A 24,978-nucleotide genomic window follows, 5' to 3' on the forward strand; every position below is an offset into this window, starting at 1 on the left:
CATGACAAGGCCAGGCACAGTGGCTCACACCCGGAATCCCAGCACTTTGGAAGGCTGAGGTGGGCAGAACACTTGAGGCCAGGAGTTTGAGACCAGCCTGGCTAACATGGTGAAACCCTGTCTCTACTAAAAATACAAAAACTGGCTGGGCCTGATGGCATGTACCAGTAGTCCCAGCTACTCAGGAGGCTGAGGCACGAAAATTGCTTGAACCTGGGAGGCAGAGGTGCAGTGAGCCGAGATTGCACCACTGCACTCCAGCACAGGCAACTGAGCGAGACCTTGCCTCAAAAAAAAATAAAATAAAATAAAAAGTCATGACAGCAACAAGTTAAAATCTGTCCTGAGTATAGACAGGGATTAATAATAAACTGGGATGGGCCTCCATCGTTCACATGGGAATGACGGTGCTCAGCCCCGTTACCGCCACGACATGGGTCTACAGTCTGCAAGGTACACACTCAGTGAGCCTTGGTGGCCTAGACGACAGGCTTCTGCCACATGGGAGATTTCAACACTGCCAAGTTCAATGGCCGAAAGACTGAAATTCTTCTAAATGGGAATTGATTATAAAACTCATTATTCACACCCAGAAAACGTTTTTCTCCTTCAAAGCTTAGGTCACCTAACCTAAACACTCATGAAAACAGGTTTTAAAAATAGTTCTACTTCATTCTTGAGTAAACAAAACACCCTATAACTGGCACCTGGTAGGTAACCAATGAATATCTGATTAGATAAAAACCAATAATTATTTTTAAACAACACCTACTTCCTCAATCTGCTTCTCCAAAGGCAGAAACTTGAAGCCAAGAGCATCAGCACATTCTTCTAGAACCCCAACACTGAGCAGTTCTGAGCACAACACACATCCATCAAGTGTCAGCCTCCAATACACCCTGATGATGGAAACACCTAGAAGCAAGCAAACAATAAACAAAATGCCTGCCCTGTTCCAAAAAAAGAACACACTACTGTGTCTTACTGTGTTCATAACAAAATGTAGAAGATGGGGAGAAGCCTTATTGGATCTAAAGGGTCACCTTCACCATTATAGTTAAATACAGCCAAATATCACAAGTACATTCCAACTATAACAAGCAGCATTACAAACGATGCTATGTAACTCGTTAAGTTTCTGCCATCTGGCAGGGAGCCCATGGAATGCCAGGCTCGCATTTCATCAATAGATGGTTACATACATTTATCACAATAAAAATGTTGAATAAGCAAGCACTCTCCACAAGCTCCCCTCATGTTCCTGCCATCCTTTAGATTTAAGAGTATAACATGGTACCGCCAAAGCTTAAAATGAGTTTTAGCAATACTAGATTAGGCTAATCTGAACGGAAGTATTTATATAGCATACGCAATTAAAATAGTATTAGCAGCGCCATAACTAATAACAGCAGACATTCCCATAGCACTCAGAGAGCGCAGTAAATATGCGCTTTACGTTGAAGGATACTACAAATGCAGATGCAATTAAGGATTCTTCCCTCCAACAAAAGGAATATATGCCACCTGCACTGCCCCTAGAAAGAAAGGAGAAAAGCAGGCCAGGTGTGGTGGCTCACGCCTGTAATCCCAGCACTTTGGGAGGCCGAGGTGGGCTGATCATCTGAGGTCGGGAGTTCGAGACCAGCCTGACCAACATGGAGAAACCCCATCTCTACTAGAAATACAAAATTAGCTGGGAGTGGTGGTGCATGCCTGTAATCCCAGCTACTTGGGAAGCTGAGGCAGGAGAATCGCTTGAACCCGGGAGGCAGAGGTTGCAGTGAGCTGAGATTGCACTACTGAACTCCGGCCTGGGCAACAAGAGCAAAACTCCATCTCAAAAAAAACAAAACAGAAAGAAATGAGAAAAGCTTGGTTAGCTAAGTCATATCTATTTCTCAGCTTCAATGTCCTTCACCCTTTCCCATCTTAGACATCTTTAAAAAAAAAAAAAAAAAAAACTATACAAACTCCCCAATAGTCGCACAAACACCGCAGGAGTGAAATCTGAGAGAAGGCTGGACCTGGCTAAGTTGTGGTGGCCATCTTCGTCCTCCCCTGGCCAATCCAAGCACCTCTCAGTTGATAACTCATCAGAGAGAAGCCAGGAACTTGTTTATTTCCATCTAGACAAGGACTGTTTCTGGTAAATCTCATGTTTTAACAGGATTCCAATTCAAGCGGGTGGTGGCATGGCATAGCATTTCATTATAAAGATGCCTTTCCCTGGTTCATTTTCTTTCTTCCAGTGAGCACATGAAACCAACTCGGGTGGTGTTTCCAGGTTTAACAGGCTCCTGGGAGATCTACCACAAATGTTTTGGTTCTTCTAACCCACTCATTTCTTGCAGAAGGCTCTTCAGAAGGCTGTTCCACTAGCTGGAAGGTTTTGACCAGAGCTCTCATCTCCTCTCTCCTGCCCTCCTCCATGCTGGGAAAGGACACAGGAATCACACACTGAGGACAAAAGGGTCCAGGAGTTGCAACTTCTCTTGTTCTTTCTCACCTAAGTCCTTCCGGGGAGGCTGTGTTCTCTTTGATGCAATGTGCCAGAATGTCAAAGCCTTAATACCAAATGATTTGGGAACTGGCCATCACCTGGGGGCCTCTCTGTCACTCACAGGAGCGTTTTGCCATTGTGGAGCCCTCTAAATCAGCCTTCTGGAAGCAGTTAATCATTGCCCATCACTGTGCCCCTGCAGTTCCCAATGCACCGCCAGTACACGTTCAGGAAATGTGCCATGGAGCAGTCAAGAACCGTTTCAAGCCTGACCTGCTAGAATACAGAGACGGTATCAAGCGTCTCACCTATCCCAGAAAACCTGATGTTCCAGGACCTCGGTAAACAAAAAAACGAAATCAGAGTTCCAATGAGAAGTTTGCCTTTCAGCCCTGCATGGAGGGAAAGGCTAGAGAGGCGGGCTGCTAGCTCCTGTCTTAACCATTGGGAGAATTATTCTCCATAAGGTACAAAACAAATATCAAAAGGCTTATCTGTATCTTTTCCAAAAGCAACACTCAGACCCACATGACGTCAACCCCATCATGCCTGCCCAATCAGGGGCAGTTACAGTTTCTAGCTTTTGCCCTCGGCTACTTGGCCTGGGCCTCCTGCAGGAGAGGGGTTCTGAAGGTGGGGGGCCTTTCTGACCAGGCGGGCAGTTCGTGCTGCAGTGGAGTCCTCCGGGGGTAGAAAGTGTGGCTGACGTCATAGTTCAGGAGGCAGCTCAGAGACGCCATGTAGATGTCAGCGAAGCGTGACAGGCGCCTCAGGAAGTAGGTTGGGTTCTGGTCTGTGCGGAACAGGCTTCCAAACTGGGCGTTGAAGAAACTCTTGGTCATTTCTCTGAAGGGGCAATAAAAAAGCGAAGCAACACAGAATGATTCAAAAAGCCTTGTTTTTAAACTACTGAAATCAAAATCACTTCTTTTTCAGAAAAAAAAAAAGGACTCATTTGAGAAAAAAGCCTAGAGCAGCCCCAAATATTAATTAAGAAAACAGTCTAGAGCCAGGTGTGGTGGCTCACATCTATAATCCCAGCACTTGGCGAGGCCAAGGCAGGTGGATCACTTGAGGCCAGGAGTTCGAGACCAGCCTGGTCAACATGGTGAAACCCCATCTCTACTAAAAATATAAAAATTAGCCAGGCGTGGTGGCGCATACCTGTAGTTCCAGCTACTCAGGAGGCTGAGGCACAAGAATCGCTTGAACCAGGGAGGCAGAGGGTGCAGTAAGCAGAGATCATGCCACTGCATTCCAGCCTGGGCAACAGAACGAGACTCCGTCTCACAAAAACAAAAACAAACAACATTCTGGCCCGGGCATGGCAGGTGGATCACTTGTGCCCTGGACCACCAGCATGGGCAACATAGTGAGACCTTGTCTCTACAAAAATGCAAAAAATTTGGCCAGGCATGGTGGCATATGTCTGTAGTTCCAGCTACTCAGGAGGCTGAAGTCGGAGAACTGCTTGAGCCCGGGTGGTTGAGGCTGCAGTGAGCTATGACTGTGCCACTGCACTCCAGCCTGGGTGACAGAATGAGACCCTATCTAAAAATAAAAAAAGAAAACAGCCTGCCTATCCATCCATCAAAACGACTCTGGTCCTATTTCCCCCTTAACTGTCTCAAGGCTCCAGATGCTTTTGCACGTTTCTCTAAGGACACACGCCCCATCTCCCAAACTAAACACAGGATGCAACAGCTGCTCCCGATGGTACACAGAGGAATACAGAATGCTCTCAGGAGTCTCCACTTCCCTTACTGAAAGGATCAAGACCCCCCCTGTTTCACAAGCTTATTGTGAGAACTGAGTAAGGTAAGCAAAATAAAAGCATGTTGTAAACTCTCAAGTGCTCAGATGGAGGAATTAAGGATTGTTTTATGTGATGTAAATCTCCCCCATCCATTACGTACTTCAATGCCTTCCGGTCTCCTCAGAAGTGAGACTGTTCACCCCGTCCACGGCCCATAAGCCCCTGCAGTCATCCTTACGTGCATGTATGTCTATTTCAACATCCCTATCATACACACACAGGATATGCACTCTCTGATGGCTGGCACCCTACAGAGTACTCCATCAAAATGAACGAATACTATTTGACTGCTAATAAGTCATTTACAAACACAGCAAAAAAATAGAATCATTTATACAGCTGTGTGATAAAAGCCACTAGTTAGTTGGTAGCAGTTAAAATAAGACTCAGACGGTCAACATCCTGAGAGGGAGGAGGACAAACTAAATGCAATACAGCTTTGGCTTCTCCAGAATCTGAGGAATGGACTCACTGTCCCCTCTCCACGCCCCGTCCACCCACCCACGCACACCACCACATGAACCCCCGAGTCAGGCTGCCCACGGCTGGGAGGCCAGAATCCCACCACAACCACTGCTGCCAAACCTCAGAGATGGCTGTGCCCAGCGGCTGGAGAAGGCCATGCACAAAGTCAGGAAAGTTCATGCCAATGGCATAAAGCATTCTCCTAGGGAAGCATGATTGTCAGTATGGGTTCCCTTAAGACAGACACCCACCAAAGTTTTCTCATGGCAGGCAGGCTTTCTTTATCAGTTAACAGAATGCACATTCTTGAAAGAGCTGTGGTTACAAATAAGCACCAGGGTCGTGGGAGCCCTAAGAATTCACTGTGGGTTCGGAGCCCAAATCCAGCACTGCCCCAATAGCCACATTGTGCTGCCAGCATTGTTAACAACTGGGCCAGCAGCTGCCCAGATGGGAAGGTCAGGAAGGCAGGGAGGAGGAATGAGATGGAAAGGCTCCATTCTCCCAAGGCCTTCGATGGCAAGGGCGGAGGAATGACAGGGGTGATGGCTGGCCTCAAGGAAATGTTACATGTCACCAACAGCAGGTAGCCGATTCTGGATCCTGGGGGAGGCAGACATACCTGGGAGCTAAAAAAGGATGTTTCAACATTATGCCTCAGGCTGGCCCTGGGGAACAGACGTAGGCTGAGCACGGCCAGAACAGGGTGGTGGACATGCCACATTCAATACAGGCCGCTCTTACCTCATCTCCTTCCTTTCCTTTTTCCACTCCTGCAAAACCAGCTGTGACTCAGCATCTCTGTGAACCTGTAGGACGCAAGTCAATTATTACGACTGTTTTGGTTTCAAATAAACTCATTACGTAATGAGAATTTTTTAATGAGCAGCTTTTCTAGAAATTTTATTCCTTTACATCTCAGAGGTTGGCACCTGAATGAAATAATACATTTTTCAGACTTTCCAGTTGAAACCCTGCCTTCTTCAGGAATAAAAAATAGTTTTAAATGTCCAACATTAGAAATGTGGTTTAACAAATTAAGATGAACTATTATGAAGTTATATTAAACTATCAGTAAAGACTACATATAAACATAATGCATATGTATCCACATATGTATAAGACATGTACGTGATATATCCATTATGCACATGATATATCCATTACACACCTATTATATACAGGTATACAAACTATAATGTAGAAATACTTAGTACATGCTACCTATTATACTTATTATATACATGTGTACAAACATTATAGTTAAGTGGCATACATACCCACTAACTGTAAGCATGTCAAAGTATGTGCTTACATTTGGAAATTAACATAAAAAATTATTTTAATTTGTACACGAGAATTATAAATAAACTTTTAAATTTAATATTATATTGTTTAATTTAAAAAACAATTATTTTTTGCAAAAGGCGAGAAGGTAAAGCATCTCCATGAGAAGGAAAAGCAGAGCATTTTCTGGTGGGCCAAAATATGGGTGAAAGGCAAAAAGAAAATGCCAACTGCCCATGATCTAACGAATGGAATCTCACAAGTCTCTCTCCAAGGTTCTTATGGCTAAACAGAAACACTGAGGCCAGAATCCAAGGTGCACATGATCGCAGGGAACAGGCCGGCTCCCTGCAATTCATGACCACGGGGGTAACCTTAGAACCTGGAGGAAAATACCAAGCGGGCAAACCATCTGCTTTTGACATGGGAGCCAAGAACCTTACGTTTATCACATCTGCTCGGTTCAACAGCTCGACTCTGAACCCCGAGGCTGCTGAAGGGACATGTAAAGGAGAAAGACCCCAGGAATCGGAGGCCAGGGATGCGTGCCCAGAGGGGGACCCTGAGCTCTGCGCCTTCGCTCAGCCACGCTTTGGGCCTTACCTCCCCTGAAGTACCCAGCTGCTGGCTGGGGTGCCCTGCCGGCTGCCCTGCCATGAACCTTTCCCACCATTTATCATCTCTCTCAAGGAACAACCCTCTCGCTTCCATCCTTCCCATCAGCCATTAAACAAAAAAAGATTTCTCCCATTAAAAAAAAAAGATTTCTCCCTGTGCCCACCCCCTTCTCCAGTTCTGTCCCCCTACAAGGCCAAACTCCTTAAAACAAGAGCCTCTGGTTCTGAAATCCACTTTAAAATATTTCAAAGACGGTGTGTGCTCATTAGTTATCATTAATCTTTCAAGTGAAACCATGTACTCTAGAGTGGGTAGTCCACATTGGAAAAGACTAACCAAAGCCCCACAATACAGGCACTTCAGCCACCTCCATCTCCAGTGGTTATTCATGGGCGTAATCAGCTCTTCAGGGGCAAGGCAGATTGGCTACATATCTCTGCCCTTGTTTGAGAAAGATATTACAATCTAGCCAGTGCAACAGCCTACATCAGTCCAGCCACCGGCCCATTTTTCTATCAGCCTGTGAGCTTACAAATGGGTTTTTCTTTTTCAATGCTTGGGGGGAAAAAAACTCAAAAGAAGAATAATTTCATGACAGGCCGCGCGTGGTAGTTCAAGCCTGTAATCCCAGCATTTTGGGAGGCCGAGGCAAGTGGATCACTTGAGGCCAGGAGTTCGAGACCAGCCTGGCCAACATGATGAAACCCAGTCTCTTCAAAAATACAAAAATTAGCTGGGCGTGGTGGTGCACACCTATAATCCTAGCTACTCAGGAGGCTAGGCATGAGAATCACTTGAGCCTGGGAGGCAGAGGCTTCAGTGAGCCGAGATCGTGCCACTGCACTCTGGCCTGGGCAACAGAGTGAGACTGCCTCAAAAGGAAAAAAAAAAATTTCCTAACACGTAAAAATTACATGAAAGTCAAATTTCAGTGCCCACCAATAAAGTTTGTTGGGACACAGCTACAACCATTCATTCACATATTGTCCACAGCTGCTTTTGTGCTACAAGTGCAGAGGTGGGTAGCTGCAAAAGAGTCTACAGCCTCCACAGCCTAAAATATTTACCATGTGGCCCTTTGCAGAAGCTTGCTGACCTATGGTCTAAATGTGGCCTCTGACTGGTTGGTTACCTGAGCCTGCACAGCCTAAAATATTTACTATGTGGCCCTCTGACAAAGCTTGCCGACCCGTGGTCTAAATGTGGCCTCTGACTGGTTAGTTACCTGAGAAGCGTCTACCAAAGCCAGCACCACCACCATGAACCACAGCCATTTTGGAAGGCACTTCAAGGCTAGCTAATGAAATTACAATCAATATTTATATACTTCTATTTCATTCATTAGACTTGGCTCCAAATGACTCCTGTGAGGTCAGGAGTTCGAGACCAGCCTGGCCAACATGGGGAAACCCCATCTCTACTAAAAATACAAAAATTAGCTAGGCGTGGTGGCACAAGCCTGTAGTCCCAGCTATTTGGGAAGCTGAGAGAGGAGAATTGCTTGAACCTGGGAGGTGAAGGCTGCAGTGAGCCAAGATCACACCACTCCACTCCAGCCTGGGCGACAGAGCAAGACTCCATCTCAAAAAATCAAAAAACAAAAAACAAATGACACTCTGCTGGCTCTGAAAAAATCAAACCCGATCTCAGAGGACCAATTTTTCTCCTCAGAAAACTGTCCAAATAATGTACTACGTGCTCTGAAAATAATCCCCAAGGGGGAGTTCTAGAAACATCTGCCACAGGCTCAGTGGAAAAACCTGTAACTTTCTAGGGGAACACTGAGGAAGAGGGCGACAGTGAGACAGGACATTGATTTGGATGTTTTTTTAGTTAGCAGCTACACACCTCTATATCCTAGTGAATCCAACTTGACAGAACTCTGTACAAAGTGCCAGAACCCAAGGCAATATAGGTGCGTGGAGGTTAAGGGTCTAGAGTCGGGCTGCCTGTGTGTCAACATCAGCATCACCCGTCACTAGAGCAAGTTCTATCTCCTCTGTGCCTCAGGGTCTGCATCAGAAAAATGGGAGTGATGTTTCAGTCCTACTTCAAAGAGTTGCTGTGAAAATGAAATGAACTTAAAGGTTTCAGTGTCCAGAACACAGTAAGTTCTTACGACATTTTTACACAGCCTGATTCTGCCAACCGAGAACTGTGGTTCCAGAAAAGTGACCTATCTTGCAGTCTCAAGTTTTCTCTCCTGCAAAATGGGGGCGGCTATGTAAATCGTAATTTCCTTTTCTTCCTTCCCTCACCCCACACCTCGTATAATTAATTTTACAAACCACAGAAATATTTTCAGCACTTCCATTCTCTAAAACGCACATTCCTTAATAGTCAACTTTTTTTTACACAGGTCAGAAAAAGGAAAACAAAATAAACAAAAAAAACTGTTTCCAAAGCGAAAATGTACTGACACCATCTACGTGCAGTTGTGTTTGTGCGTGTGACCAGCTGCCAGGGTCCCAGAGACGGCACTGACGGGAGTCAAGCCTTACCTATACCCGAATCCTCCAAACAGGAAGGCACATGAAAGCAGTGCTCTGAAGCATGGACTTGGGGACCTGGTTCAAGCCTTGCCCTGCCATTTTATGATCTCACACATAAATGATACCTAACCTCTCAAAAACTGTTTCCTTATTCTAAAATGGAACAGCTATGACTATTAAATGAGCAATGTGTATAGAGCCAGCACTCAGCACAGTGTCTGGCACGTAAAAAGTAACTATTAGTAGTGTATGACATGCACAGACTCTCAACTACATTAACTCAGAATTGATGCCACGTATTTTTAGTAAATCATCGCACAGACAAGCATAGCAAGCGAAACAGAATAAATCCTCATCAGAGAAGAGCCAAGAACTAATGGGGCCCAATGCATCCTGGAAACGAGGCCCAGGGGGACGTGCAGGGCCCCATGCTCTGGAATGCATGCACCTGGAGCCAGAATGTGGCCTGCCACTCACAGCCTTGCCTGATCTCACTGCTCAGCCACTCCCACACAGAGTGCCAGCTGGGGCAGGCAAGGCAATTCCCTGCCCATTTCCAAAGCCAGAGGGCAGGCATGGGCAATAGACCGTGGCCACAGATTGCAGGTGTGATAGCCAAGAGAGCAAGCATCTGTGCCCGTATCCTAAAAATGTCAGCACCCATGCTGAGACGGCTGTAGCCCAGGCAAGCTGGAGCCAGGGAGAAAACAAGGTGCCTCACGGAACTGGAAAGGAAAGGGGCACATGGAGAATTAAGGGGATACAGCTACAAAAGAGAGGCAGCTTCCATGGGCCAGGAAATGACTGATACAACTGCCATTCCTCACTTACCAGCCAAAACTGGCTGCCTAACTTAACTCAAGGAAGTAACTGCCAGGGAACTCCAGTAAGCCAGAAAATTGCAGGTATCATCCTCAGAATCAACTGAGGCTGGACTTTTGCTTGCTTTGACATCTTGACTCTTGCTTTGAGACTCTCTCCCGTAAGCCATGGTGCCTAGACTGAAGTGTTCACTTCATAGGCCCCTTTATTTCACAGACGGGGAAACTGAGGCCCAGAATGGAGAAGCCCCACTGTAGCAGGCGCAGACAGAACCAGCAGACTTAAGCACTGGCAAGGTCTCCTGAATCCCAGTACCCCACAGGAGAGCTCCTAGCAGGCTTCAGTGTGGAAGTGAGGATACTGGATCTTCACTGACAGAGGAATGTGAGCAAACACCTACATTTACACAGGCCCCACAAACACTGTCTAAGCAAAAGAACCCCAGTTGTTATTCTGCAGTCTACTGAAAACAACTTAAGCCTCGTATTTTATAACGATTAAGCAGAATATACCTGAAGTAACTTTCTAACCTCAGGCTTAAAGAAAAAGTGAGAGAGAAAAAAAATATATCCAAACCTGCATCTGTTCCAATAACCCAGTCAAGGTCTGCAGCCAGGTCATGGTTTGAATGTATTGCTCCGTGTTCATGATTTTCAGTTCAGATCGCAACTCTGGGATAATTGCACCAGTCCTCCAGCCATGCTTTAGGGTCAAATCCTGATCACAAAGATCACGAAAAGTCAACATCAAGTCTCAACAGAATCTACACTATGTCATTATTTTCCCAGACATGAGAGGCATTCATTTAATTAGTTTTTGATGGTAATGGTTAGTTATTCACCAAGCTGAATTCAATGAATTACATTTAATTAAAACAAATTTGGCCCCAGCCTTCGATTATTTCATTCCAAGAAACTTTCAGATCTGGAAATAATTGCTGTGAGTCACAACCCCTGCAGAAACGCTAGGTCTGGAATCATTAACCATGGTCTGTAAAAAAAAACAATGAGGTCAGGGGCAGAAAAGGGCTTGACCTAAATGCTACCAAAGGTCTTCATTCAATTCATCCACAGACCTCTGTGTGCCAGGCCCTCTGGGTTATGGAGAACCACGGAATCTCAGACTTGGAATGATCACATACAACATAAGCATGCATGACCACATTTTCCATTCCAAATGTTGTCACCCCATATTTGACAAAAGGCCAGAATATTTAGTATCAGCTATGTCCTGGAAAATCTAAGACATATAGTCATCATACTAAATGGTCATTTTCTCATTTGGCAAATATTTATCAAGCACTACTATTTGCCAGGCCCTAAATACTGAGGATAAAACAACGCACAAAAAACTGAGAAATCCCAGCCCTCGTGGAAAATACAGACAATAAATACGTAAAATACACAATGGCAGGTGGGGATAAGTACAAGGGACAAAAATCAAGCAGAATAACAGGAAAAGGAGAGGAAGAAAGGAGGTTTCCATTTTGTACAGGGTAGTTAGGAAGACCAGGCTAATACAACGATAAGGTCGGGGAAAGTATGAAAACATGTGGCAACAGAAAGATTCTGGCTGAAGAACAGCTAGTGCAAAGGCCCCAGGGTAGGAACATGCTGGAGGGTGGCATGTTAAGAAGCAATAAGTCAGGGAACCTAGATGAGACAAAAGAGGGGGCGGGGCAGAGGGTATCTTCAGAGAGGTGGGCTGGGGAAGGGGAAATCCAGTGGGCAACTATAGGAACTCAGGTTTTTACTCTGAGGGAGAAAGAAAGGCTTTCAGGTTTTAAAGCTTTAAGTCTGATTTACAGTTTTAAAGGTTCAGTCTGGCTACTCACCTAAAGCCAGAATCCTAAATCCTATGTAAGAGTCTAAGAGGGCTTAGGATGCCCGCTCACCTTCACTGGTTCAATTTTTTTTTTTTTTTTTTTTGAGACAGGGTCTCACTCTGTCCCCTAAGCTAGAGTGCAATGGCATGATCTCAGCTCACTGCAGTTTCCACCTCCCAGGTTCAAGCAATTCTCCTGCCTCAGCCTCCCCAGTAGCTAGGATTACAGGCGTGTGCTACCACACCCAGATTATTTTTGTATTTTTAGTAGAGACAGGGTTTCACAATGTTGCCCAGGCTGGTCTCAAACTCATGAGTTCAAGTAATCCACCCATCTCAGCCTCCCAAAGTGCTAGGACTACAGGTGTGAGCCACCGTGCCCAGCCCACTGGTTCAGTTTCTTGAAGCCTTTGAATATTTCTCTTTCTCCTAATAATACATGAAAACCTACAGCACATTTTTAAAATATTCCCAATGGTGGCAAACTTTCAAAGGTGGATTTTATTTATGTTTTTTGATGTTTTGATAAAAGGAAAAAGAACAATGGCATTTATTATTATTTAAATGGAAAGATTATTTTGATAAACTCTTTGAGTGAACTGTTTATTTCCATCATTTCCAAAAAATATTTATCTTTTTCACAACTCTGTTCTGTAAAAAAAAAAGAGACATTAAAAAGATGCAACCTACCTCTAGGTTTTACGAAAGCATAAAAATGACCTTAAATATAAGATACATTCTTAAATAAAAGGTACATTCTTAAATAAAAGATACATTCTTTAGTAAGTGAGGCTAACACATCTGTCCCCCAACAAAGGAAAAAAGGGCTCCTCACCGCCAGGTCACTGTATATATGGTCACCAAAATACAACACTCTGGATCCTCTCCATCCAGTAAGCTTCAAAAATTCATATAAATTACCCTGCAATCAAAGAAAACTATAGTTATTATATTACAGCTAGAGAGCTATCTAACCCACAGTACAAAATATTTTTTAAAACTTTTAAAAATTGTTTTTATAACTTATTTTAAATATCAAAATATAAAGATAAAAGCACCTTCACGGGAAATCTGTCCTCTATGTCAAATGCACTGTTCAAGAAGGATTTATATTATATACACCTCTTTGTAACTATCTTTCTACACTTAACATGCTGGGGCCATCTTTCCATGCCAATAAATAATCTACCATGTAATGATAGCAGCTGGGAAGTACCATGATTCCTTTCACCAATTCCCTGATGTTGGACAGTTTACATTATCTATTTTGTAAGCAACTTCATGATAAACATTCTCATAGGCAAGTTGTATTAGCTATATCTTAATAATTTTCTTAGGCTAACTTCCTAGCAGTAGAATGGCTTTATCAAAGCTAATTTTTCAAGGCCTAGAAAATATACTTATTGCCAAATCCATCAGATTGTTATATACCCACCAAGAATACATTAATTCTTTTAAAAAATGAATTTTAGTAACATAATAATGGTCACCAATGCAATTCATTCAAACATTTGAAAGCCTCATATGACACCAAAATATATTAAAACTGTGCACAGGCTAGGTGTGACGGCTCATGCCTATAATCCCAGCACTCTGGGAGGCCAAGGCGGGAGGACTGCTTGAGCCCAAGAGTTCAAGACCAGCTTGGGCAAAATGGCAAGACCCTGTCTCTACAAAAAATAAAAATTAAAAATTAGCTGGGTGTGGTGGTGCATGCCTATGATCCCAGCCACTTAGGAGGCTGAGATGGGAGGATCACTTGAGCTCAGAAAGTTGAGGCTATAGTGAACCGTGTTCATGCCACTGCACTCCAGCCTGGGCAACAGGGTGAGAACTTGTCTCAATAAAATTTTTTTTAAAAACCCACAAAATTGTGTACAAAACATGTATTGTCAGAAAATAATTAGTAATTTGAGTGCATAATATGCCATGAGTAAGTGTTCCTCAAAGAGAAATTTCCAAGGTTTACTACTGGCATCTTAAATGTTACACACTACGAAAGTCATGCCTTCAATTTTGTTTTAAAAAAACCATTCAATTTTGAGTTAGTTTAGATGCTAGCATATTGAAAATATATTGACTTAAACCTAAGTTTACCACCACCAAGTTATAATCAGTCAGTTCACGGGAATCACTCAGAACTGTGCCAGGCACACAGAAAGCCACAGTGAACATCAGCTATTAGCATTATTACCGACCACGAAGCAAAGCAACAAAAAGGAGAAGCTGGTCATGACATACCTGCTTGTAAATCTGGCCTTTCTGCAACTTATGGATTTTATCCCAAAGTAAGACACCTTTCTCATTCATCTTTCGGAAAGGCCTAACAACAGAAACAGGAAACATTATGACATGGAGTAGTACAGGTTGTCCGCTCTATGAAATACCAGAGTTATTCACTATCACAGGAAGTAGCTCCCTGCAAAAACCTAAAAAAAAACCCGAAATCAAAACTCCACCATCACATACCCTGGCCTAATTCAATACATCCCAAACTGTGTGAAGCCCAGTATCCAAAGGTGTTTCATGAAAAAAAGAATTCCTGGGGGCCAGGCGCAGTAGCCCACTCTTGTAAGCCCAGCACTTTGGGAAACCAAGGCAGGTGGATCACCTGAGGTCAGGAGTTCAAGATCAGCCTGGCCAACATGATGAAACCCTATCTCTACTAAAAATACAAAAATTAGCTGAGCAAGGTGGCAGGCACCTGTAATCCCAGCTACTCAACAGGCCGAGGCAGGAGAATCGCTTGAACCCAGGAGGCAGAGGTTGCAGTGAGTGGAGATTGCGCCACTGCACTTCAGCCTAGGCAACAAGAGAGAAACTCTATCTCAAAAACAAACAAAAACAAACAAAAAAAAGAATTCCTGGGTCATATAAATTTGGAAAACACCATGCACTAAATATGTCCCTCTTAAAAAGCTATTGATGGCTCTGAAAAGCCCTGCTATAATCAACTTCCTTTCACCCAGATTTCCCGGATTTATCTGACCATGCAGAAAACCTGTTTATAACGAAAAGTTTACGGAAACACTGCCTTAGTGCATTTATCTGGCTTCATACCTGAAATTAAGCCACTCTAGATAACAAACCAGAAGACCAGAAGCACTAGTTTATGATGGAAATTGGGAGGTAAGGATAATGCCTCATTCCTCACCCTGACACACTGCTAGCCCAAAGGACCCAGGGTTTGTTTGCCTTAAGGTAAAAATAAGTGTTACCCTAAAAAAAATAATTTTTTTACCTAATTGTAATACAGAAAAATACAACAAAGAAAAGGTACACGACCCAGAATTCTAGACCCACCTTGTACACTAAACATTTCAGTTCGTCTTTCAGTCTTTTCATGAAATTTATGTTTCTTTCATGACTATAAAATGAGATCACTTTGTGTACACTAACTGACATCCTTTTTTCTCTAATATTTCGAGCAATTTTCCAAGTGATTACATATTCTTAAATACATCATGTTTTACAGTAATACATCATCTTTTTTTTTTTCCAAATACGTTTTCGTTTTTTTGGTTTTTTTTTTTTTTTTGGAGAGAGGGTCTCACTCTGCTCCCCAGGATGAAGTGTGGTGGCACAATCGCGGCTCACTATAGTCTCGACCTCCTGGGCTCAGGTGACACTCCCACCTCAGTCTCTCAAATAGCTGCCATAACTGGTTTATTTTATTTTATTTTTTTGAGAGAGTCTCACTCTGTCGCCCAGGCTGGAGTGCAGTGGTGCAATCTTGGCTCACTGCGATCTCCGCCTCCTGGGCTCAAACGATTCTCCTGCCTCAGTCTACTGAGTAGCTGGGATTACAGGTGCATGTCACCATAACTGGCTAATTTTTGTATTTTTAGTAGAGATGGGATTTCACCATGTTGAACTCCTGACCTCAGGTGATCCGCCCACCTCAGTCTCCCAATGTGCTGGGATTACAGGTGTGACCAGCTAATTTTTTAATTATTTGTAGAGACAAAGTCTCCCTATGTAACCCAGGGTGGTCTCAAACTCCTGGCCTCAAGCAATTCCCCGGCTTCAGCCTCCCAAAGTGCTGGAATTATAGGTGTGAGCCATGGCACCTGGCCCAAGTACACCTTTTTTTTTTGTTTTGAGACGGAGTCTCACTCTGTCGCCCAGGCTGGAGTGCAGTGGCGCCATCTCGGCTCACTGCAAGCTCCGCCTCCGGGTTCACGCCATTCTCCTACCTCAGACTCCTGAGTAGCTGGGACTACAGGTGCCCGCCACCACGCCTAATGTTTTGTATTTTTAGTAGAGAATGGGTTTCATCATGTTAGCCAGGATGGTCTCAATCCCCTGACCTTGTGATCCTCCCGCCTCGGCCTCCCAAAGTGTTGGGATCACAGGCATAAGCCACTGCACCCAGCCAAGTACATCGTCTTTAATGACTGCATAATCCCCTCTCATATGGCCATTCCAAATTTAACTAAGCATCCCCTACTGTAGGGCTGTTAGGTTGTTTCTGACCTCTCATTATTATAAATAACACAAGGATGAATACAGACGGAGGATTATTCGGCTCTTACCCTAGGCTTCGAGAACAAAGACAAAATAGATATTGGGGGAGGGGGCTGAGACACCCTGCCTGCTGCATCCAGGGAAAAGAGTTCAGGGCCCTGCCTCCTCACTTTTTATAAACACGGCAAAGCAGAGGAGCTCTCTGGTGAAGAGAGAGACAGGGCCCTTCTGACCACACCCCAGAATCTACTAAGAAAATGGTGAGGGCATCATATCAGTGACTATAGGGCCCCGACCTCCCCTCTTCTTCCTCTAGGAGAGGAGTGCCTTTGACCACTCTGACCCAGCTAGGTGCACGTTCTCCTCTGCGTGCTTCAACACTCCCAGACACTGAAAAAGGTTTTTATGTTGCTCCCCAAGACACTGGAAGAAACTAGCCCTGGCCTGGAGCCAAATTCCTTAAACCCTCAATAAACTCCACATCCTGACCTGCTCCTGGTGGAACATCCCTTTCTCTCCTGTCTGCCACAGCAGAGGTCTCCAAACCCGGGGCCGTGGACCACAGACCAAAACCGGCCCACGGGTTAGGAGCCAGGCCGCACAGCAGGAGGCGAGCATCCAGTGGGTGAGAGAGCATTAACGCCTGAGCTCCACCTCCTGGCTAATCAGGTGCGCCATTAGATTCTCATAGGAGCGGAACCCTATTGTGAGCTGCACAAGCAAGGGATCTAAGTCGTGCGCTCCTTATGAGAATCTAATGCCTGACGATCTCAGGTGGAACGGTTTCATCCTGAAACCATCACCCTACCCTACCCCCACAAACCTGGTGGAAAAACTGTCTTCCACAAAACCAGTCACCGGTGCCAAAAAGGTTGGGGACCCTGTGCCAGAGGATGCACTGCAGCCCACTCTGTAAGTCGGTTCCTCTATTAAGTGCTTTAGACTGATCATCCTAGCGTTTAGTGCTTCTTTCTTTGGAATCCCAACCAGCCCCATCATGGGACGGTTTGCGGCTCTCCCATGCAGGAACTCCCTTGCCACTGTCTTTGGGATGACTCCAGCCGCTGGTAAGTGGGACAAAATACTAACAAAGCAGCAAGCCACCGTTTATAGCTGTTTTTCATCACACTCTAGTTTTTCCTTCATTTTCTTGAATCCCACCCAGCATTTTTCAGTCCCTGCACATGGTTCTTGGTTTGCCGCTTCTTCCTGGAGTCGCTGTGACACTTGGAAAACTGGGACAAGAGGAATTTAAAGCATTAACTGCAGGGTACCACACCCTGATGCTTCAAATCACCTAACAGAGAGGAAAAGACTACCTGCTTACCAGCTACAGAATAAACATGGGGGTAAAAGTGTTTCAAAAATTGCCCATTATTATATAAATACGAGTTATTTTTTTACAACCCCAGTGCAGTGTGATTCTCAACACCATGGACATTTGCGGAGAACAGCTCTTAGTGAACAGGCCTGTCCCACACGTTAAAAGATATTTTAGCGTTCCCTGATCCCTACCCACTAAATACTAACAGCACACTCTCTCCCTGTCACAACCTAAAACTTACCTGCTTCCCCATTCCCAGGGCTACAGTGGCAGGAAGATATTAAGACGTAATAGAGATTTACTCCACGTGATGCAAAACCTATGTTGCAGAGAAGCTCTGCAAAATCCGACTGCAATTTTAAACACACTAATGAGAGCTCTATTTAAAGAGCTACCCAATAGGCAGTTTTGTTGATGCTGTTGTTTTCTTACGCTTCACAATGTGTCTGCATCTGAAGACCTAATTTACTATGTGATAATAAGTTTGGCTTTTTCATCACTGCCAATCATTTTCTTCAAGCCTACCTCATGGGTCTGACGCAGCCCAAGTTGTACTGAGAACCATTTTGATGCATGCAAACTGTCTGTTATGTGCTCATGTCACCCTTGTGATTACTTGCTAGAAGGGTTAAAATTCAAAAGCTATAATCTCACATGCTTATGATTTTGCAACTGGATTTTACCAAGACACACCATCTATATATTCACAGCAGCAAAGGAATAAAATCTAGTCCCCTAGAAAAATAAACACTCACCTCCGCTTATCATTAAAGAAGTTTGGCTTCTCCGCCTGAACAATGACCACATCAAACAGGTCCCTCCAGTCTTTCCCAACGATATAACTCATCCCTTTGTCCCTAGGGCAACAAGTCAGCCAGGTTAGTCTAACATTGAAGGATTAACTATGTTTGTAACTTTTTCTTTCCAATTTCCAACTGCTAAAACAAATGGGATACAAGGAGTGTGCCAGAAGCTAGCAATGAAACACAGAGCAACTTACACAAAGCTACTGGGGCTATTGGTGATGAGAAACATCTTCTTGCCATGATCAGCCAGTTTGGCCAACACTGCACGGGTCTGCTCAGCATAGCAGATGTACTTTTCTAAGAGCAAGAGAAAAATTCACACACAGATTCAGCATGATTATTGGTCAATCTGCAAGTACTTTCTAAATGGGGGTACGGGTCCAGCACTGTCCTAGGCACAGGAGAGGGAATAAAGGCCTTAAGGAAGAAGCTTTGCCCAGTGGAACATGGGTACATCTGGTGCATCAGTCACAAAGACCCTGCCTCCTCGGTCTAAGTGGAAACAACTAAGTGGCTATAGTTGCCAGCGCCTCTCTTTTTAAGTCAGAATTATGTCAAGTTCCAGGACAAAGAGGAGATGGCTAACATGCCAGGATGCCAGGTCCTTACAGAGCACTCATGCAGCCCCTGCTTAGCACCTGGAATGCAAAGTAAAATGCCGGCATGGTTGCACAAATAACGGAAGGCTGAAACTCTCTTTGCGATACTGCTGAGCACATACCAATGTCCGCTTCAATTGCTCTGTACATTATTCCTTTGATGTGGACGTCTCGAATTGAATCCTGCCAAAAGATACATTTTTAATCAGCGAAAATACAACTGAGATAGCCTGAGTAACAGTACATGTGAAATGGCAGTCATGGTAACTTCTATCCCTAGAAAGTCCGACAATCCAGGCACTACACAAAATTTAAATTCTGGTCCATTTTCTCTATTTTTTTTTTGAGACAGAGTCTTGTTATATCACCCAGGCTGAAGTGCAGTGGTGCTGTCTCAGCTCAATGCAGCCTCTGCCTCCTGGGTTCAAGTGATTTTCCTGCCTCAGCCTCCAGAGTAGTTGGGATTACAGGTGCCCGCCAGCACACCAGGCTAATTTTTGTGTTTTTAATAGAGACGGAGTTTCACCATTTTGGTCAGGCTGGTCTCGAACTCCTGGCCTCAAGTAATCCGGCTGCCTTAGCTGCCCAAAGTGCTGGGATTGCAGGTGTGAGCCACCACACAAGGCCAATTCTGGTCCATTTTCATAGGCAGCCCCTTGTGAAAGCAAAAGTTTCCATGGTGATGGTGGCAATTTCCAGTGCAATTTCAAAAGAGTGTTTGGAAGAGGTAATTTCTGTGAATAATTCCGAATAAAGTCCCACAGGACACACGGTAATTTATATGCAGTATTGTGAACAAATGATCCCAGGCCATCTGGACAAAGGGAGTTATTGCTCTTTTATCTTTGTGCCCTTTCCGTCCCTAGACCCCAATGGCAAATTCTGTAACACGGAATGAGAGGCAGAGACAAACAGCTAACAGGTTTCTCCTTCTCTCTTTGGTGCCACCAGTAGGGCAACAAACTGGCAGTGAGACTGTAGCTCAGGTAGAGATATGGTCCAGGGAGAGGAAGAGGAGGTGGTTAAACCCTCTGTGGGTTCAGGAGTGTGGCAGCATGAGAGCTGGCAAGTGTCAAAAAAGGGTCCCCCTGGCAGGTGACACTGCACAGGGCCTCTAAGTGGTGACATTCCTAGAGGCCTATGGACACTTTCTAGAGCCAGTAGTAGGAGACAGGGCTGCAGGCAAAATTGTGTCTAAGCCTTAGACTATTGCTGGGAGATTTCTGTTAAGAGGGAGCACTTCTGGACTACAATCTCAACCTCAATTACCTTTCAGCACAAGCCTGATTCAATTTCACACCAGCAGCAGAAGGCAGTAGTTAAATGCAAGTCGGACTGCCTGGCTTAAAATCAAGGCTCTGCTATTTAACAGCTGTGTGACCTTGGGCAAGCAAGTCAACCTCACTATGCCTCGATGTCCTTATTTGTAAAATGGTACAAATAGTGCCTACCTTGACATTATTATGAAGATTTAGTAAGTTAACATGCCTAAAGCACTCATAAGAACAGTGCCTGGGACCTAGTAAACTCTACACAAGTATTTGTTCTTGGTGGTAGTAACACTTGCAGTAAAAACTGAGCTTTCAAATCAACATCTCGCCTTATGAATGCACAGGGCTGCTACAAGTGATTCTTAGATTTTTAAAGACAAACTGTATATACAAGAGAACAAAAACTAAATACCTAAATTCAATTTGGATAATACCACACTGATATTGAGAAACTATAATTTATCCTCTATCTTCCTAAAACCCAGGATTCATGCTGCCAAAACTTAAATTTACTTATAAATACATAGCAAAAATATTTTAGTGTGTAAATATGTATCTTTAAAAAATATATTTTAAATACATATATTGATAAATATATGTTGTAACTATGTAAATACATATAAAATAATATAAACATGTTTTAGTACTAAAATGTTCATACAGCTTAAAGAACATATATAAATATATAAACATGTGAATATAAAATACATAAATAAATGTATAAATACAAATGATTTGTACAGTAAGTCCTTAACATCTTCAGTAGGTTCTTAGAAACTGCAACTCTGTGAAACAACATAAAGCAAAATCAATTTTTTTCCTTGTCAACATTAACATGACATTGAAGAAACTGGCGTTATTCAAGGATCTGTTGTACATGGTTTCACTTAAAGTCACGGTTGCCAAGAACCTATGGGCAACAGTAAGTATTCACATATGTTCACATAAACATTTACATTTGTCTACATCCCCCGTCCCCTAACTGGATTCTTGCATGGCTTTTGCAGGACTTTAGAAAGCCACATGGAACCTTTGTGGGCAAAGGAAAAAGGCATCCCCTCTGGGCAACTACAGTGGCACAAGTCCCCCAGCTGGGGGCTTGAATGTAACCTGTGTGATGAAGAGGCACCCTGGCCAGGCGTAGTGGCTCAAGCCTGTAATCCCAGTACTTTGGGAGGTTGAGGTGGGCCAATCACTTGAGGTTAGGAGTTGCACACGAGCCTGGCCAACATGGTGAAACCTCGTCTCTACTAAAAATACAAAAATTAGCCGGGCGTGGTGGCAGGCGCCTGTAATCCCAGCTACTTGGGAGGCTGAGGCAGGAGAATCACTTGAACCTGGGAGGTAGAGGTTGCAGTGAGCCATGATCGCACCGCTGCACTCCAGCCTGAGTGACAGAGCAAGACTCTGTTCAAAAAAAAAAAGAGGAGGCACCGCCTTGCTTGGGCAGACTCAGGAGTGAGTGGGTACAGGCCGGACTTCCATCCCCATCATCCCTTTGGCCAAGTGCACAGGCTCTGGCCTTGGCCTTCTGGTCAGAAAGGATCAAAAATCGAGATAACAGTGTCAGCACCATCTTGTTTTAACAAAAATTTTGACTGATTTCCAATTCTCCTGATGTAACAACACCTTTCTTATAATGTTCAAGGTTAAACCGCATATAAGAGTTCCCAGCTAAGAGACTATTTAAAACACCTAACCTAGAAAGGAGGTTCAAGGCTCTGTGACTCCCACTGCAAAGCTGAAACAGACTCAGCACCGTGATCTCTCACTGTGGATACAACCTTGACATCTTTGTACAGATGCACAGGCTCATAGTCGATGTTGTTCTTAAGGAAGTATTCATTCACACAGGACAGGAGGGTCATCTCGGGCAGGGAGAAGATGTCCATGAACTGCTTCATCGTGTTTCCATGAGAGCTCTGTAGACAGGGAGGAAGGAGTGCTTTAGAAACAGGGGCAGAGCTATGAAGCACCAGGAACAGCAGGAAGACCTCTCAGCGACTAAACGAGATTCCCATCATCAACACAAAAAAAGGAAAGTTCTAATAATAAAATAATAAAATGGGCCAGGCGTGGTGGCTCACGCCTGTAATCCCAGCACTTTGGGAGGCCAAGGCAGGTGGATCACCTGAGGTCAAGAGTTCAAGATCAGCCTGGACAACACCGTGAAACCCCATCTCTACTAAAAAATACAAAAATTAGCCGGGCATGGTGGTGCGTGCCTGTAATCCCAGCTACTCAGGAGGCTGAGGCAGGAGAATCGCTTGAACCCAAGAGGTGGAGGTTGCAGTGCGGAGATGGCACCATTGCACTCCAGCCTGGGCAACAGAGCAAAACCTTGCCTTAAAAAAAAAAAAAAAAAAAAAAAAAAAAAACAGGTAAAATGTTCCCCTTGTTCCTTATCATTCACAGCAGAGCTGATGTCTCACTCTAAGTATAACTAGGATATCGACAGAAATGCCCTGACTTCTCCCAGAGAGTCTAATCACCCTTCCCCTCCCGATTTTTCCTGTGACCAGTCCCACTTCCGGTTCACACTCTTTCAGGAAGCACAGAGGAAAGTCAGCAAACAAATTATTGCCCATAATGACACAAAAACGCACGTAACTCTCCTGAACTGGAGCACACCCTCACAGCCCATATTTGAGCTTAAAAAAGAGCTTTTCTCTGAATGCTTGCAATTTACACTATAGATTCTCCTCAACTTATGATGGGGTTACATTCTGATAAACCCACTGTAAAAGATGCACTGATACATCTAACCTACCAAACATCATGGCTCAGCCTAGCCTATCTTAAGCATTCTCAGAACATTTATATTAGCCTATAAAGGCTCATTTATATTAGCCTTTATTATACGGTGTTGAGTGTCTCATATAATTTATTGAATACTGTAATTTACATTGAAATTACAATGGCTTTGCACCATTGTAAAGTCAAAAAGTTCTAAGTAGAATCATTGTTAAGTCAGGGGCCATCTGTACTAAGTTTAGTAACTGACCGGGCATCTTCCATTTCATTTTGACAAAGCAAGTAAGTGAGTGCATCTAATAAGACAAGAAGCAAAAATTCTGGGTGGAAAGAGAACCACAAAAGTTAGAAAAGCAGAGGTTTCCCTAAAGGTAAACAGGGTGGCTGTGTAGCCATCAGCTCTGGCATTTCACAGCCATTCGCCAGGGGAAGCAGTAGCTGTCACACTGACAGCCCCAATCTGTTCTGGAGTCCACTCCAGAAACTAGGGACATTCCTGGAGATGGGGTGGCAAACGGGGTAGGTATGTGGGAGGTAAAAACAGCCTTCACCAGGTGCGGAGGAAGGGCTTCAGAAAGGAGAATCATGAAAGATCTGGGGGTGTCCCCTGCAAACACTGGTCTCTCTCAACACACAATCTCAAATTTCATATGAGCAGTAGGTAAGGTCGACAAGGCCATGTTTCAAGAAGGAAAAAGGCGGCTTTAAATGAATAAAGTGCTGCTCGTTACCTTTCCATAAAAGTCGCTCATCTGCTCCAAAGGCACATGGGACCCCTCGTACATTTCAATGACTTCTTCATCCGGGACAACACTGAGGCCTCTGGAAAAACCAGATGGTGCAGTTAAAAAGCTCAACTAGAGAGACCAATGATTTTCACACCCCTGTGCAGTGCTGGGATTTTTCAATTGAGGTGCAAGACACTGTCGTAATGACGAGGCCAAATGTGCCACAAGTAAATGCTACAAATATCAGGTAAGATGCTACTACGTTTACTACTACTACTGTTCTAACAAGAACAGTAACGGGAGGAGGAATAATAGTTAATATTACATGGCACGTACTATAGGCCAGATATGAATTACACCCAGTCATCCATGTAATTCTCAACCGTCCTAGGAGGGAGGCACTATTATTCTTCTCATTTCCAGCTGAGGTAACTGAAGCACAGAAAGGTCATGTACCTGTTCAAGGTCACCAAAGTAGGAAGTGGTAGGTCAAGATTATAACCCAGGCTTTCTGGCTCTATGGCCCAGGCTCTTACACCACTAAGGCACAAGGCTTCCTAATGACTTGCTTTGGGGTGGGCTGGCTTTTGTTTTAATGTATTTAATATATTAGGGCAGAGAAAGGTTGTTTTTGTCTCCATCAGACATCCTCCTGCCCTCCAATACTCTAGCCTGGGATAGGTGCTGATTTGGTTTGGCTGTGTCTCCACCTAAATCTCATCTTGAATTGTAGCTCCAATAATTCCCACAGGTTGTGGGAGGGAGTTGGTGGGAGATCACTGAATCACCGGAGCTGTTTCCCCCATACTGTTCTCGTGGTAGTGAGTAAGCCTCATGAGATCTGATGATTTTATTAGGGGTCTCCCCTTTCACTTGGCTCTCATTCTGTCTTGCCTGCCACCATGTAAGGCATGCCTTTCACCTTCCGCCGTGACTGTGAGGCCTCCCCAGCTATGTGGAACTGTGAGTCCACTAAGCCTCTTTTTCTTTATAAATTACCCAGTCTCAGGTATGTCTTTATCAGCAGCGTAAGAACAGACTAATACAAGTGCTGAGAATGGAAATTGCCACACCCAAGGCTCAGTGGACTAAACCCCGTGACATGAGGCAGGAAGCCCTGTGGCACCACCACCTTGGAGAGGCAATGACCCTGAATGCTTTGTGACACTGAAGGCCAGTTTCCTCATCTACCATCTGCCTGCCTC

General features: G+C 44.2%; 1 protein-coding gene across 3 annotated transcripts in view; it reads right to left on the reverse strand.

Annotated features, from left to right (window-relative positions):
* Window positions 1-210: 210 nt before the first annotated feature.
* Window positions 211-24,978, reverse strand: part of NT5DC3 (5'-nucleotidase domain containing 3) — a 73,389-nt gene continuing 48,621 nt past the window's right edge. The window contains exons 5-14 of one of the 3 annotated variants that reach the window (XM_005572054.5): window positions 23,777-23,867; window positions 22,076-22,213; window positions 19,143-19,203; window positions 18,616-18,718; window positions 18,371-18,472; window positions 14,066-14,147; window positions 12,660-12,746; window positions 10,577-10,717; window positions 5,526-5,590; window positions 211-3,346 (exon numbers count right to left, since the gene is read on the reverse strand). In XM_005572054.5, the coding sequence (XP_005572111.2) occupies window positions 3,094-3,346; window positions 5,526-5,590; window positions 10,577-10,717; window positions 12,660-12,746; window positions 14,066-14,147; window positions 18,371-18,472; window positions 18,616-18,718; window positions 19,143-19,203; window positions 22,076-22,213; window positions 23,777-23,867 (1,123 nt within the window). In that variant the 3' untranslated portion in view covers window positions 211-3,093. Of the gene's footprint in view, window positions 3,347-5,525; window positions 5,591-10,576; window positions 10,718-12,659; window positions 12,747-14,065; window positions 14,148-18,370; window positions 18,473-18,615; window positions 18,719-19,142; window positions 19,204-21,991; window positions 22,214-23,776; window positions 23,868-24,978 lie in introns of those variants that run through there. The other 2 variants (XM_074007638.1, XR_012420546.1) reach the window with 2 other exon arrangements.

Source organism: Macaca fascicularis, chromosome 11 (genome assembly GCF_037993035.2).
Source record: "Macaca fascicularis isolate 582-1 chromosome 11, T2T-MFA8v1.1".
Taxonomy (NCBI): domain Eukaryota; kingdom Metazoa; phylum Chordata; class Mammalia; order Primates; family Cercopithecidae; genus Macaca; species Macaca fascicularis.